The sequence below is a fragment of the Melitaea cinxia genome, chromosome Z (assembly GCF_905220565.1).
Source record: "Melitaea cinxia chromosome Z, ilMelCinx1.1, whole genome shotgun sequence".
NCBI lineage: Eukaryota > Metazoa > Arthropoda > Insecta > Lepidoptera > Nymphalidae > Melitaea > Melitaea cinxia.
Window position 1 is genome coordinate 19,236,417 of NC_059424.1, and position 17,557 is coordinate 19,253,973.

Consider the following 17,557-nt stretch of genomic DNA (forward strand, 5'->3'; position numbering starts at 1 on the left):
GGCAGACCTGTCACATTATAAAATTAACTATTAACTTAACTTAATTAATTATTAATTAAAACTAAACCCTTTTTCTGTACAAAAAAAAATCTAAAGTCAAAAGATGAACAAGAACTATGAATTCTATCACGATACAAATTAAACTAACATTATTTATTAAAGAATAGCCTGACTAAATTTCTGTGTCGTGTAAACTTAGTTCTGATAATACTTTAGTACTAATAAAACAATTTGAGAATAACCAATTTTTAAAACTATTATTAAGGAGCCGATAAATTCGAAAATAACTTCATTTTCTTTTAATACATCGTGCTATAAAGGGTCGCGGCTCTGCCAGTATGCCGACAATCGGTTCTTCAGAGGGAAGTTCTCCGTTGCTGCTTTCAATTCTATATCTCTTCACAATAGTCACCAAGGCGGTTAATAGGAATGGTCTGGACAGTGGTTCTCCGGGACATCTACGACGACCTAGAAAATAAAATATAAATAAAAATACACAGATCGATGAAGATGTATTAAGGTAAACGTAATTTTATGATTATTATTTTATGGTCTACCTGATGGCAAGCTGTTACCGTAGCTTATACACGCTTGCGACACTAGAAACATCGCAAGCACGTTTTCGTCGTCCCCGTTGTCTTTACCCCCGACCCAAGAGCTCTGGCCACCTTACTCACCACAGAAATACAGTATTATTTTGCTCAGATCTTCTATGTTTGAAGTATTTTTCTAGACGGGCTACTCCAGCTTTGAATAGGATATATACTGATATTCCCTACCTCAATGAAGAATTATTATTATTAATTATTAATTTTTTGGGACTGGCATGTCTTTGTAGGACATCATTGTGTTTGCTCGCAAACGAAAAAAAAACCGACTTCAATTACATCGACAAGTAATACAACGTAGATCGACGAAAAAATAGTCAAGTAACTACGCGTTATCAAAGATTACTCAAAAAGTAGTTATAAGATCTCGATAAAATTTAAATGTGACCACATGATAAACATCAGCTTTCGAAAAAATTAAAAATTATCAAAATCGGTACACCCATTAAAAAGTTATGCGGATTTTCGAGAGTTTCCCTCGATTTCTCTGGGATCCCATTATCAGATCCAAGTTTCCTTATCATGGTACCAAAATAGGGATATTTCCTTTCCAACAAAAAAAATATTAAAATCGGTACATCCAGTAGAAAGTTATGCGGTATAATACAACGTAGGTCGACGAAAAAGCGTCAAGTAAAAACGCATTATTAGATATAACTCGAAAAGTAGTTGTTAAATCTCAAATAAATTTAAATGGGACCAAATGATACACACCACCTTTCGATTAAAAAAAAATTGTCGAAATCGGTCCACCCAATCAAAAGTTCTAAAGTAACATACATAAAAAAACAGTCGAATTGAGAACCTCCTCCTTTTTTGGAAGTCGGTTAAAAAGTCCCTAAAATCAATAAAAGAACTAAAAAAAGTATTAATTTTTATTATTTTTATATATCGGACTGTTATTATGAAATAAGATTTTGTAAGCAACTTTTTATCAACATAAAAAGGGTAAATTATTGTGAATCGTGAGCGTACCATAACTCCTAAGGCAAACTTTAGCAGAACTCATTTTATCGTCATATTCATTTTAATTTTAAACTTTATAAGGATTGAATGCGTAATGTGTCACTCCATCTACTGACGGTCGATGTAAGCGAAAAGATTACTGACATCTATCGAAAAAGGCGAAAACTGCTTGGAAAAGTTCACCACAGAATAGAACCACTTGATTCCAAAACCTACCATTACATTTACGTTAAAGTAAAATTTGGAAGCTGCTTCGTAATATTCAATATTGACTATTTGAAGCGCTTAATAATATACTTAATATGCAAGTTATTTTTATATGTCAAAATGTCTCATATTTATTTTTACTTTTTTAATCATAGACTTCCGACTTAAGAGCATCATACGAAGACAATATTATATGAGAAATTATGTGGTGTCATGGGACACCGGGTAGGAACGTAGTTCCTTCGAATAGTATAAAAGCAACACAATTTGAAAAAAAAAATTGAATTTTATATATATTTTCTAGTTCTTGATTTTTTTTTTTTAATTTTGTTGATTGGTTTTTAATTAAGTACATAAAAGTATTTAGGAAATTTAGTATTTTAGATAATAACAAATACCGTAAAATAAAATTAATTAAACAAAATAATAATAATAATAATAATTCATACTACTAAGACGCCGCGTTGGCGCAACGGTTACAGCCATAGATTGTACCTGTTGCGCTGGCGGTTGCGGGTTCGATCCCCGCACATGACAAACATTTGTATTGGCCATACAGTTGTTTGCCGTGGTCTGGGTGTTTGTGCAGTCCTTGTGGGTCTCCCCACCGTGCCTCGGAGAGCACGTTAAGCCGTTGGTCTCGGTTGTTATCATGTACACCTGATAGCGATCGTTACTCGTAGTAGGGAATATATCCGCCAACCCGCATTGGAGTAGCGTAGAGGATTAAGCTCTGATCCTTTTCCTACATCGGGAAAGAGGCCTATGCCCAATAGTGGGATGTTACAGGCTGAAGCGTAAGCGTAAACTATTAAGTGAAATAAAAAAACATATTTCTTTATTTATTTTTGTCGAAAATACACAATTACATTAATAATTTAAAAAAAAGGTTAATAGTAATATTTTAGTTTTACAAACGTCATATTATATAGTCGTGTGGCAGATATTACGTCACTTCCGTTATATATTTTTCTTACGGTTTTAGTATCACATTTTTTTCAATTCGGTCGCCCAGCCAAATGTCAAGCCTGCCGTAAGGAACGTCGTTCCAATTAATCTAACGAAACCTCGCCATTGGAATTGTGATTCGAAGCAGTTAATAACAGAACAAAAACTAACCCAAACCAAACGGATGTGAGTATGGCGACATCTTCAGTTTGCCATTTTCGTCGATAAATCTTTCAGGATTGAATATATTTGGTTCGTCCCAGTGTTTCGGGTCTGAATGCAAATCCCCGAGTGACACGAGAACAGTTGTGTTTATAGGAATTGTGTAACCGTCCACAATGACGTCACTTACTGTCCGTCTAGCACCAGAAAAAAGTGCCACTGTGTGGTACCTTTGGGTCTCAGCGAAAAAGGCGTTAGTGTAGACGAGACTGAAATAAAATAATTAAATTAATGCCAAGTATTAGTGAGAATTAATTTTAATTCTGATTATAAGATTTCATTATATTTAAAAAAAATGTTTTTCTTAAAATAAATTATAAATTATGAGTTTAAATAACTATACTACAAATTGGGCATGGTTCGCTTAATCCTAATGTCGGAGAGTCTCAGAATTTTCACATGACGGTCAATGACATGTAGTTTATAGTCTGTGAATAATTATCATTAATTTTATTCTATTGATTATTTATTTCCTTAATGGGTATCCGTATTTTCAGTAACAAAATAATATGTGTATTGCGCAGTTTACCGTCCAATATCCGAAAAAGCAGGGTCTTCTTCGCCGAAAGTCGTAATAATCTCTTGATAAACTTTCTCTTGCATGGCTGGATTACGAATCAATGCTAACATCATAAAACCGAAAGAATTGCCCGTAGTTTGTGTTGAGGCAATCAGGAAATCTAAGCATATACCTTTCAACTGGTCCTCTAAAAATACGATAAAATACATAAATTTGAAACTATAATAAGAAATATCTTTAAGAAAAGCCCTAGAACAATTTTTTCTCCTCTGTACCTGTGAATGTTTGTTTTTGTTTATACACTTCGTCCAAAAATGTGTAAATGAAATCGTTTCCTTTTACTAATTCTTGTTTGTGTTTATTAATGGTTTCCTGAAAAAAAGTTGGTGATTTAACTATATAATTATACAAAATATTCGAATTTAGTTAAAGTAAAAAGTTCAGTTTTACACAAGTATCTACTAAGACCCCTTAAACTGTAACCATGCACAACAACTCAGACGTCATTGCTATCAAACGTTAATACTGTGAGTTTTTTAACATCCTTACAAGGATTTCATTAAATGGACTATTTAGTTTTTAGATAAAAATTATTTTGTTTATTTTGTTTCACTGCGCCGCTACGCAAAATCCTTGATATAAAGTTCTACAAAAATGTGAAGTAATTGGTAATAAAATCTTTTCCTTTTATCTCATATATAAAATTCTCGGAACAACTTCGAGAAGGGTACCGTCTACTGATACCGGTCTCGGTATGACTTGGTTGTTAAACATAACTTTCGTTTTGTCCAAGTTCATAGAGAGACTGACACGTCGGGAGGACTCGTTTAGGCCAGCCACCGTTTGGCCTAATTCATCCAACATCTCCGCAAAGATGACGATATCATCGGCGAAACGAAGGTGAGAGATGTATTCACTGTTGACGTTGATACCTCGTTCCCCCAATCCAAGGTCTTAAAGACATCCTCCAGCGCAGTGGTAAACAGTTTTGATGATATTACTTCTCCCTGTCTTATCCCACGCCGAAGGGAAATAGGTCTTGTTCTCTGGTCCTGGACATAAACAGTCATCGTCGCCGTGTCGTTCATACATCTCAGTACCTCGATATATTGCCAGTCCAGATACAGTATCAGAGTTCAAGACAGCCCAGGTCTCGACAGAGTCGAAGGCTTTCTCGTAGTCCACAAATGCCATACACAGCGGCTGATTATATTCTTATCGTTTGAATAATCTACCGAATAGTATAGATGTGGTCTACGGTGCTGTAGCCAATTCGAAACCCAGCCTGCTCTGGTGATTGGAATTCGTCGAGTCTTCTGGCGAGACGATTCGTAATAACCCTCGAAAACAGCTTATAAACGTGGCTCAGAAGTGAGATCGGTCTGTAATTCTTCAACAGAAACTTATTGCCTCTCTTAAAGAACAGCACCACAACACATCCTGGACCACGCTTTTGGCGTGGTAACTCGGTGGATGACGGCGTTAAAGAGTCTTCCCAAGGCTTTTGCGGCTTTAAAGAGTTCAGTGGTAACTCCGTCATCCCCCCGCTACTACCGTTTTTAAGCTGCCCGAGAACTGCACTAATATCATCTTCTTCGAAGTCCGGGATACACTCCAAATAAAGGCGCAACAAGGGTGCTTCGGTGTCCCAAGTCACAGGCTTGCGTGCGCTCGACGAGTACAGCTGTCCATAAAATTCCAGTGGACACTGATTAAGGGACTGGTCCACAAGTTTAAAGTCGCTCAACGTGCAATGGAACGGGCTATGCTTGGGGTTTCTCTCAAAGATAGGATTAGAAATGAGACTATCCGCGAGAGGACGAAAGTAGCCGATATAGCCCACAGAATTAGCAATTTGAAGTGGCAGTGGGCTGGACATCTGTGTCGCAGGACCGATGGCCGTTGGAGTAGACGGAAGTGGAGACCGCGTCCTGGCAAACGCAGTGTGGGACGTCCTCCGGCCCGTTCAACTGACGATCTACGTAAGATTACCAGTGTAGGCTGGATGAGGATTGCGGAAAACCGGGATGTCTGGTGCGAACTTGGGAAGGTTTATGTCCAGCAAGGGACTACAATAGGCTGAACTGAACTGAAAATTCTCGTGTCACAATGTTAGTTAACATACCCCTCCGAAACGGCTCGACCGCTTTTTATGAAATTTCGTGTGCATATCGGGTAGGTCTGAGAATCAGCCAACATCAATTTTCATACCCATAAGTTTTAAAGGGGGATTAAGGGGGTTAATAAAATATATTGAAAAATGAGAAATGACGTTAAGAAATTTGACCACCATTTGTTTGCTTCGTTACTAAGATTCGTGTCATGATACTTTGTGTTATTTCAACACTTGTTCAGTGGTTTTATCAGTAATTTGTCCATTACTACCAAGTTTTTTTTAGTTAATGATATTGGACTTACTTCAATAATATCAGACAATTCTTTATTCATCTTCTGGATGATGGAGTACCCAGTCCAATCTGGTGCAATGAACCGTAACCATGGCCACTGGTTAAGCCATCCTCCGGCCATTGTGAAGGCTTTTGATCTGGCGCTCATTAGGTCTATTATTCTCTGAATTCGTTGTTCTTTTATATACTCACCTGAAATATGTGATTAAAAATATGTTTAGTGTTATTAAATCTCTATTTGTAATATAACTGTGAGAGACAGACACAATTTTTCACATCTGTCTACATATATACAGGTGTCTAGGCTCCGAATATGATTTTGTCCCATTCGGTGTCGAGACCCTTGATTCGTGGGGTCCTAGCGCTATAAGATTTTTTAAGGAAATAGCAAAAAGGTTATTCGACGTGACAGGAGACCGAAGAGCTAGCAGCTACTTCGGACAAAGAATTAGTCTAGCTATTCAAAGGGGGAACGCTGCCAGAGTATCTTCGGATAAGGGTGAGCCAGCCCTAAATATAGTTTTTTTTTTGACAACCCTAAATTTTTACCCTTATACGTGCAACCCCTATTTTGCCGGGTCAGCTACTCTATATATATATATATAAGTGAATGTTTATCTGTATGTCCTTTATAGAATCGTAAACTAAGCATTTGATCATGTCATGATCTTCAGTAAACTGTCTTGTTGAGTTGCTACGACCAAAAAATAACAAATAAATAAAAAAAACGTAGCAACGCGCGCAGGTTGCAGTTAGTAATTTATATAAGTCACATCTCTGCTGCAGCTTTTATAATGAGTAGCTTGATGGTATAATTGTGTTCGCTCGCAAACGAAAAAAAACCGACTTCAATTACATCGACGAGTAATACAACGTAGATCGACGAAAAAATAGTCAAGTAACTACGCGTTAACAAAGATTACTCAAAAAGTAGTTATCAGATCTCGATAAAATTTATATGTGACCACATGATAAACATCAGCTTTCGATTAAATTAAAAATTATCAAAATCGAAAAAAAAGTTATTAAGGATTTTCGAGAGTTTCCCTCGATTTCTCTAGGATCCCATTATCAGATCCTGGTTTCCTTATACCAAACTAGGGATATCCCCTTTCCAACAAAAAAAGAATTATCAAAATCGGTATATGCAGTAGAAAGTTATGCGGTATAATACAACATAGGTCGACGAAAAAAGTGTCAAATAAAAACGCATTATTAGATATAACTCAAAAAGTAGTTGTTAGATCTCAAGTAAATTTAAATAGGACCAATTGACACATACCACCTTTCGATTAAAAGAAAATTTGTCGAAATCGCTCCACCCAGTCAAAAGTTCTGAAGTAACATACATAAAAAAAATACAGTCCTAATTATAACTAGATGGTGTATCAATAGCTTGTTCTAGTTTAGTTTGGAAAAATGAACATTTTGGAAAGTTTACGATTAAGAACAATTACGAGTAACAATAGTTTAAAAAAAACCTTGGGTAAACCTACCTGCTGTAAATTTCCATAAAATATTCGTTGTGCACATAGAAACCATTGTAATTAAGTTACGTGGAACTCCGTCGCTATTGTCTATGTAATTTGTAATATTTCTTAATGCTTTTTTTATTTCTTCGTGCATAAACTGTTTTCCATAACCTTCGTTTTTCAAAGCTTTAAATGCGAAGTGCCTGTGTTCCCTCCATAGTTTTCCATCAACAAATGTTATTCCTGCAAACAGAATTATTTATTTTATTTATTTATTCTTAATGTACACCAAAATACAGACACATATAAAGAAAGACACAATAGAAGATGTACAAAGGCGATCTTATCGCCAAATAGCGATCTCTTCCAGATAACCTTTGGGTACAGGACACGATACAGTAGCAGCGGTTAAGCGGTTAAGGATGAATTATTTTTATACTACTGACTAATTGACTATTATTTCGACAACCTTCGCAACCTTGAGTTCACCGTGGAAACGCCGTGGAAGTACTGCGTCTGTAGGAGCTCCGGATACTCTACGCAGTCGGATTTATTTCATTTTTCCACCATTATACTACAGATGTTTTTCGTGAATCGTCGATGAAAACAAAATAAATAACCACCGCGATTCCACGCTGGATCCACGATCATTACACTTTGGATCTACGGTCAATCAACGATGGTTATATTGTGTTTATGTAATTGATTTACAGTAAAAATACGATGTATTTACGATCGACGTGCAATAAGTTCTCTCAATGATTACACGAAGAATCCACGGTAAATTCACGGTGTCTGTGTAATTGTTACACAGTGATAACACAGAGCATTTACAATAAATACACGATAATCCGTCGGTGGTAACAGTATGTCTATGAAAATTATTAATTTAGAAAAAATTAAATGTACATAGCATATGTGATTGAATAATTAAAATCAGCGTAATTATTGGGACTTACCTATAAGAGTTTAAAATTTAAAATGTAAGTTTATTTTAATACCTAAATTAATATTGAGGTTGTCAAGTTTTAAATTTTTTATATGACGATTAAAATTAATCAAAATACTTAATGTTTATTCTTATTATTTAATACAGTAACCAGCCACGGCCTCACCGTGGCACGTACGTAACATAGATCTCCACAAAGACTTCAGGATCGATTCAATCACCAAGCGTCTCAAAAGACTTTCTACAAAGTATTTCGAGAAAGCACGAATTGTTTGAGCGAATTGCACGAGGCCGTCGACCGACAAAAATACACCGATAATACAGGATAACTGACAAATTTTAGAGATGCATATGAAAAAAAAAAGACATTCTAACCAGAAATCAGATTTCCTCTATGATATAAAACTATTATAGCAAACAGTCTCGATAAGTCGTTACCATATACAATATAATATCAAAAAGAAAGGTTTGAATTGATATGTCTTTGGTGCGTTCGATAATTACTGCATTTTATTAACGATACACAAAATTGAAGTGTACAATTTTTTCACTGGGAAATGATTTTCGATATAGATTAGATATCAGTAATGGCAGAACCGCAGCAGAGCACAGGGGTACCAGTTTTTCGTTTTCAATACCTATAGCTTTCAGCTAGCTCGGTACAAGAATTTCTGTGTGGTGACCTTATAACATCCCTACCAACGGCATATTTACTTAGTAAGTTCCGTAACCTACACAGGTGTGGTTTTTGGATGCGTTGTAGACTTATGAATCTAATTATTAATCTTATTATATATAAATTTTACTTTTCATGACATTAGTGTAAATATCGTAACACTCTGTGTTTAGCTCTATTTGCTATATTTATTTTTTATATATTTATATAGCTGTGTATGTCTGTCTGAATTCGATTGAATGTTTTACCGTGACATCATCGCGTTTTAATTGTACAACTATTGAATTAGTATTTACGGACTTACACCTAATCATGGTAAATTAAGGTGTTTTCAGCATAACTACACCATGAATATGTCGTGGAATTACTGTAGATACACATCGAAAATACAGTGTAAAAGCACTAGATTTTTTATGGAACCACTGTGGAATCCGCGCGTAAAAATGGGACCAATACACAGTGTAACTACAGTGCATTTGCGGTGAGTCTATAAAGTTTCCACTGTGTATACACTGAAGACTCAAGGTTGCGAAGGTACCTATTTTGTATTACTTATATATTTATTTATATAACACTAACAAAGTATACACCATATTTTGAGTACATATACAATAACAGAAGAGTCTATGTGTACTAGTGTGTAGATAACTACATTAAACTTGACTAACATACTCTTATAACATACATAAATAACACACATGGCAAGAACTTAAGATAGTGTTTTACGATTAAGTTAGCTACAATGAAAGGTTTAAAAGAAAGAAATCAAATAATGAAAGATAAATAATTTGTAACAATACTAACAACTGATCACTTTGCTGATAAATACAATTTAATCATTATTTTAAATTTAAAATTTGCGTCTTTAAAAATATCTACGTCTGATTTTTTTAAAATAATGCTGTGGGATATCATCATACTGTTTAATGTCACACGTTGTAAATGGAAGTCGCTTTTGTTCGGGCATTAGAATAATACTCCAAGTAGATACTAATATGTACATAAATATACACCAACTCACAGACTCTCACGTGCGCGCAATACTCTCAAAAATACATTAGGGTCTTACAGCAAACTATTAAAGTAATGAAACTAACCAATTCTCTTTCCAAAACACCTCAACCTTAAAAAGAAGCTATCAGGGCGAGAGTCAAACTCCTTGTCGAAGCTAACTTGTCGTATGTTATTTTCTCCGTACACAACCACGACTCTCTCGTTTCCCATTTTTAGTCCTAGCACATTTGTGGAATATTCCTTCGCCAGATCTGATATAACTTTCCATTGTGATGTACTTTTGGTTGTTCTAGCGTTTAAAAGGTTGTTACAGCCGAATAATGGATACCATTTAGGCCCTGAAAGAAAAAAGTGTGAATGAAGATAACTTTCATAAAAACATTTTAATAGAATTTAGATTTTAACTTGCAGTTTCCCACGGCTTTGTTCGTGTGGGAGTTGATTATATTTACAAAGCCAATGTAGTACCTAATTATTATATTACAATAATATAGGTCCTCTCTGTATATCCCATTTATGATTCAACCTTCGTGCGCTAGAACTACCAGACTAAGTCCAAGTCTTATAGAAAGTCCAAGCTCCATAGAACTGTAGTGCAAAAACCAGTTATCCCTTAGGTATTTTATTTTAGTAGAACGCTTCAGCCTGTAATATCCCACTACTGGGCATAGGCCTCTTTCTCCATGTAGGAGAAGGATCAGAGCTTAATCCACCACGCTGCTCCAATGCGGGTTGGCGGATATATTCCCTACTATAAGTAACGATCGCTATCAGGTGTACATGATAACGACCGGGATCGACGGCTTAACGTGCTCTCCGAGGCACGGTGGGGAGACCCACAAGGACTGCACAAACACCCAGACCACGGCAAACATCTGTATGGCCAATACAAATGTTAGTCATGTACGGGGATCGAACCTGCGACCGCTAGCGCAACAGATACAATCCATGGCTGTAGCCGTTGCGCCAACGCGACGCGCGTCGTATTTTAGTAGAACGAGTTTCTGATAATATTTAAGTTCTTGTGCTCAAAATCGTAGGATAAAATTTCATACAGCTCCAGAAATGACGGACTTTTACTCTGACCTATATATCACTATGTAGAGAAAAGGTTCTCCACTAACTTTTAGCATGATTCAGTCAGTACATAAATTTTCAACTGAACAGATTATTTTAGATACTGATCCAGCAGTATCTAAAATACTTTTTTCTAATCCTGAGAATATTACTCTCTTACATAAACATATGTACAAAACTAAGTAGTTTTGAATTATCATTAACCAATTGATAAAATTAATGCGATTTTAATATGTGCACTCCAAAACATTTTTAGTATTAATAGAGACTTCCTTCCTTGCATTAAAAAATACAGACACGACACGGTTATTTTAACTTAAGAGCCTCTTAAATATTTCAAGCTCTAAAAGTATTAATAAAACGAGTAACATATGGTTAGCCAATTACTATGAAGCTTAGTAACATTATCAAATCTGTATAAATGGGTTTGGTTCTAGTTTGAGAGGCTAACTGGTAATAATTATTGTATTAAGTATCATTATTAAGTTTACCAGTTAGCCTCGAATACGTCTTTAATTTAAATATATAAGATTATTACGCTTAATTTGTTGCTTAGCGCAAAACTCGAGAATGGCTGGAACAATTTTAGCCCATTTTTTTAATTTTTTTTAAAATGAAACTTAATAAAATGCGTGGAAATTCAGAAAAATTTAAAAAATGTAACGATGATTTCAACTTCTGCCTGGTCGGCTCATAAATCTATATAAATAAACAAAATTGAATTGTCTGTTTGTAATATTAAAATAACCGGTTTTTACTAAATGCGTGTTTACACGATACATATACCAAAATAACATTTTTTACAATTTTTTCTGTCTGTCTGTCTGTCTGTTTGTTCCAGCTAATCTTTGAAACGGTCGGACCGATTTCGACGGGACTTTCACTGGCAGATAGCTGATATAGTAAAGAGTAACTTAGGCTACAGAAATTTATTCATTTTAACTCTGCGAACAGAACAATAACTTTTTTGTTAAATTCATCGTGTATGAAGTCGCTGGCACAGCTAGTAATAAATATTTTTAACAAAAATCATCGTCGTCTATTTCTAAGACAGCTAACTGCTTGCGACCCGCCGAAGAATCAACTGATATAGCTATATAGTTATTTTATTTTTTTATTAATATTTATATAAATAATAGACATGTTACATATAAACTCGGGACTTTGACACACAATCCCTGGAGGAGAAAGCAGGTTCATTACAAAGTCCGCCAACAGGCAAGTCAAGGAAAGTGTATATATTGATTGAAAATATATATAATCTGTTGTAAAAAATATTGCAGTTACCACTTAACATTTTTTTTTTTTAATAACTGAAACTTAATAATTCAATAATTCATATATAGTGACTAACTAAAAATACATAAATATTATACAAATTAAATGAAATTAAATATGTACACCTATTTATATTAAAATTTTGATTTTAGTCATAAATTCATATACATCCATATGATTATTATCATTATTTATGAACCAACATTTCGTCAATTGGCGCTTATCTAAAAGATAGGACTAGAAATGAGACTATCCGCGAGAGAACGAAAATAACCGAAATAGCCCAAAGAATTAGCAAGTTGAAGTAGTAGTGGGCTGGTCACCTGTGTCGCAGGACGGATGACCGCTGGTGCAGACGTGTCCTGGATTAGAGACCGCGTCTTGGCAAACGCAGTGTGGGAAGCCCTCCGGCCGCTGGACCGACGATCTACGTAAGATCGTCGGTGTAGGCTGAATGAAGATTGCAGAAAGCCAGAATGTATGTGTAGTGGACTGCAATAGGCTGAACTGACTGACTGACTGCAAAACCTAACCTTGCTTATCTTTCAAATATAAGTTTCTCGTGCACATTAGAAACGAATATCTTAGGAGTTATCACAAAATAAAAATATATATAAGAGAGATAAACTTTAACTTTTGTTCCATATAAGCAAAAATAAAAATTGTTATATTATATTATTTACATTTATATTATCTGTTTGAAACAATTAGTTCAAATGAACGGATGAACTTTAGAATACCATATTACTATATGTATATGTAATTATGATTCTATGTTCTTGCATAATTATTACATGAACCATAAATACTTCGACACAAATAACGTTACAGAGTATGTTAATGTACTTAAAATTTGAAATGGTGTAAATATAAGATGATAGCGACGGAGTGCCTTTAAAAGAAAACATGTTTGGAAGGTATATAACTAGCTTTTGCCTCGTGGCTTCAGCTGCGTAGACTATACGATTTTGGCGGTTCCGTTGTAAGAGGGTAAGATGAAACATGTTGCAAGTTTTTAAATTAGACCTCCAGTAACATAACTGCGAAAATCACTTGTCATTTCATTCAGTATTTTTTGCGTCATGCTCGAATAAACATACAGATAAAAATAAATTTTTATCCTTTTCCTCATTATTATTATGTAGTTGACCCTTCGTGTAGTTTTTTCTCAAATATCTCCTACGCACAGACATGAACCGGTTACTTTACTTATACGAGTATATTAAACCATAGACATAAATATCAAACCATAAATTATTATCCGCATAAAAGTGGAATTTACAGAGTGGGATTTTAAATTAGCAAAAACCTGACAGAACATAAAATTATATTGGATTTTTATTCATTGCATTCGCATTGCATTCAGCCGTAATATCGCAATGCTGGGCATAGGCCTCTTTTTCTATATAAAAAATGGATTTTATACATTACTAGCTAACCCTGAAAATGTTTTTTTACCATATATGTTATAAACCCCCTTAATCCCCTCTTATAACTTTGGGTTATGAAAAATAGATGTTGGTCGATTCTCAGACCTATCCGATATGCACACAAAATTTCATAAAAATTGGTCCAGCCGTTTCAGAGGAGTATGGTAACTAACCTAGTGACACGAGAATTTTATATACAAGACAAGATTATAATCATTTAGGACATCTTTGTTATACCACATTTATTGTTCGACTTTCATGCGCTAAGATAATGCGGGTAAGGTGCTGCATTCTGGAAATTATCAGTAATTACTCATCGGAGATATTAATGATAAGTCAAATAACGCATTTATTAATATGTATAATTGATCAAGATTAACTGGAAACCATTTTGTAATCATTGGCTATTTTTACATTTAGTAATATTAACTACTTAACCGATCATCATGAAACTGTGTACACATATTTTGCAAAAAAAAAACAATGCAAGCGAAGGCGCCAGTAAAATCTAGTTCGAAATGACTCAAAAAGTACTTGTCAGATCTCAATCAAATTTTAATGAGACAAGCACTAGCTTTTGATTTAAAAAATAAGTATCAAAATCGGTACATTCAGTAAGAAGATATGAGGTAACACAGATAAAAATTACATCGTCCAAGTTAACAAAAATGTTTATGAAATAAAAACTACAAAGACAAACTAAATCAAATTTATGGGACCAAATGACTATTATTTAGCTGCAAACAAAAAATTTATCACGTAAATCGAATCAGGAATCTCGTTGCAATCGGTGTCCATACATAAAAAATATACCAACCGAATTAAGAACTTCCTCCTTTTTGAAGGCAGTTAAAAATGGGCTGGCTATCATTTTGACAGCCTAATCAGTCACCTAGTTAACCAACTTATCGGCTGACTATTCGTCAGCAACATTTGTTTTGTTTAAATTGTGATATTTTTGGTTTCAGATTAACTTTGATTATAAAATACACAAGAGTACCTCTCGGTATCTAATTTATATTTCTAATAATTGTGTTTGCTCGCAAACGAAAAAAAAAACCGACTTCAATTACATCGACGAGTAATACAACGTAGATCGACGAAAAAATAGTCAAGTAACTACGCGTTATCAAAGATTACTCAAAAAGTAGTGATCACATCTCAATAAAATTTATATGTGACCACATGACAAACATCAGCTTTCGATTAAATTAAAAATTATCAAAATCGGTACACCCAGTAAAAAGTTATTGCGGATTTTCAAGTTTCCCTCGATTTCTCTGGGATCCCATCATCAGATCCTGGTTTCCTTATCATGGTACTAAACTAGGGATATCTTCTTTCCAACAAAAAAATGGTATGAAAAATAGATGTTGGCGGTTTCTACCTACCCGATATGCCCACAAAATTTTATTAAAATCGGTCGAGCCGTTTCAGAGGAGTTCAATGTTTAACACCATGACACGAGAATTTTATATATTAGAGAAAGATTATTATTTTATTTGTTTAATAGAAGTTTTATTTTTTGTTTTTTACGACTAGTGCTGTGCCTCCTGTGACAAGTTATATAAGTCGAAAATCATTATTTTACAAGAGAACAAAAAAGGATTTAAAAAATTGTCGTTCGTGAAATAAGCGAGATTCAACTTGAGTAGCATCTTTTGTAAAGTAAAATGTACAATTTCAATGAACATTTTAGTCATATTTTTTGGTATATATTTCATAATGATGGTACCTTATTTACGAAACAAGTGTTTGTGTGCCAGCTCCGACGCACGACTGGAGTTTACTCTTTCAAGTCGGCTGGCTAAATAGGCACAAAAAAGGTCTAAGTAAAAGATTAATACCATATCAAATAGTAAATAAACAAATCCGTCTATCGGAATCCTATTGGGTTCCGATATTTTAACTGAGGTAGGGCACAGCAGGAATTTCCTGCTCAAAATATGGAGCAGCCCGACTGGGGTAGTACCTCGACCTTACAGAAGATCACAGCTAAATAATACTGTTTTCAAGCAGTATTGTGTTCCTGTTGGTGAGTAAGGTGACCAGAGCTCCTGGGGGGGGATTGGGGATTGGATCGGTAACGCGCTTGCGATGCTTCTGGTGTTGCAGGCGTCTATAAGCTACGGTAATCGCTTACCATCAGGTGAGCCGTACGCTTGTTTGCCGACCTAGTAAGATAGTGTTACGAGAAACGTAACGAGGCCATTACTTCAATAGATTTTACTCAATATATTTTGTTTTCATGCCGGGGGCCTTATACGAAAATCGATTCTTAAAGAGTAAACTTCAAAAACTTTTGACTTGTACCGTTTTTCAAATATTATATCAAGTGCTAAAATTATATGATAAATTATTTTTGTATAGTTACACCTATAACTTAATAATAATCAATCTACATCAAATTGGATAAATATTTTTTTCTATTATTGTCAGAACACGTTTTAAATAAAATAAAAAAATACATTAAAAAGAGTCGATGCTTTAAAAGAAATGTGACGATACGTGGTTTGCCATTTTTCAAACAGTCCTTTAAATCATGTAATTATGAAAGCAAATTTTAACAATAATAACAAGAAAAAAAACGCTTCAAATAAACGTCATTATTCTTCATTGTTTTTCGCAAATCTGTTTAATATATCTGTACATCGATTAAACAAAACAAAATATTATAATTGACTATTTTTATAACAAACGTAATTTAATCGTACATCGTATAGCTTATGATAAATTTTATAACGAAATGATTATGAAGATTTTTATCAATTTTATTCATTCGTTCGTTATAATAAATAAATATAATATGTATTTCACATATCGAATAATATATTTTATCGACAATAGATTTCAAAAATCATAAATATAATATTTAAATCAGTAATTCAGAAATTAAAAATTAATATTACCTGGGGGATAATTTTTCGGTTTGATTGTCGTACTGATGAGATAGGTTAGCACAAGCACCATTACTATGCATAAACAAGGTAACACCATGGCGTCAATAATTATCCGGGCTTAGTAGAAGCAGCCAGCAGACTCAGCAACTAGGCTAGATTTAGGCAACGCGATATCGCATTTGACGTCCCTTCATCCGCGTCGTTCTCGTTATATACCTCTACCCACTTTCGTACCAATGCTTTTTTACTATAACGTCTAAACTGAACTCCATTACGAAGATTAAAATAAGTTTACTCGTAATGCGTCAGCGTATTTACATAATATTCGTTAGGAATCGTTAAAAAATTTAATTTATTGTATATTTTATGTTTCAGAACGTATTTAACAATTCGTAACTAACGGCTGAATTAAATAAAAATAGATATACAAAGAAAACATTAAAACGTTGGTATATCTTAAACTTTGCGTTCTGATGAAAATGTTCTCAATATTCCCTACTTTTTCTAACTTTTTTTTTTCGCTTTATATACCTACTAAATCTTTTTCTGTCAAAACAGTGGCACACGCACCGCTACAGAGTAGTGGTGCGTGTGCCATGAAAGCGCCTTAAAATTGGCGATCGCAGATTCGATTCCCGCTCGGAGTGGATATTTGTGTATATACAAATATTTATTCCCATCTGGTTGTCTGTTCTTGTGGGTCTCTCCACCGTCCCTGAAAGAACACGTTAAGCTGTCGGTCCCGATTGTTATAATATACCGATTGGGACCATTACTCATAGTAGGGAATATATCAGTCAACCCGCAGAGGAGGAGCTTGGTCGATTAAGCTCCGGTCCTTCACCTACATGGAGAAAGAGGCCAATGCCCAGTATTGGGATG

At 34.6% G+C, this 17,557-nt stretch overlaps 1 protein-coding gene across 1 annotated transcript; it reads right to left on the reverse strand.

The window, feature by feature from the left end:
- Positions 1–238: 238 nt before the first annotated feature.
- Positions 239–16,947, reverse strand: LOC123668899 (probable cytochrome P450 305a1). Its single transcript, XM_045602591.1, has 9 exons — positions 16,902–16,947; positions 16,685–16,792; positions 10,074–10,328; positions 7,436–7,594; positions 5,890–6,071; positions 3,747–3,843; positions 3,481–3,658; positions 2,901–3,160; positions 239–468 (listed from the first exon to the last, which is right to left on the reverse strand). Exons 1-9 carry the CDS (start codon positions 16,945–16,947, stop codon positions 290–292), a joined length of 1,464 nt encoding a protein of 487 aa, XP_045458547.1. The 3' UTR covers positions 239–289.
- Positions 16,948–17,557: the final 610 nt, after the last annotated feature.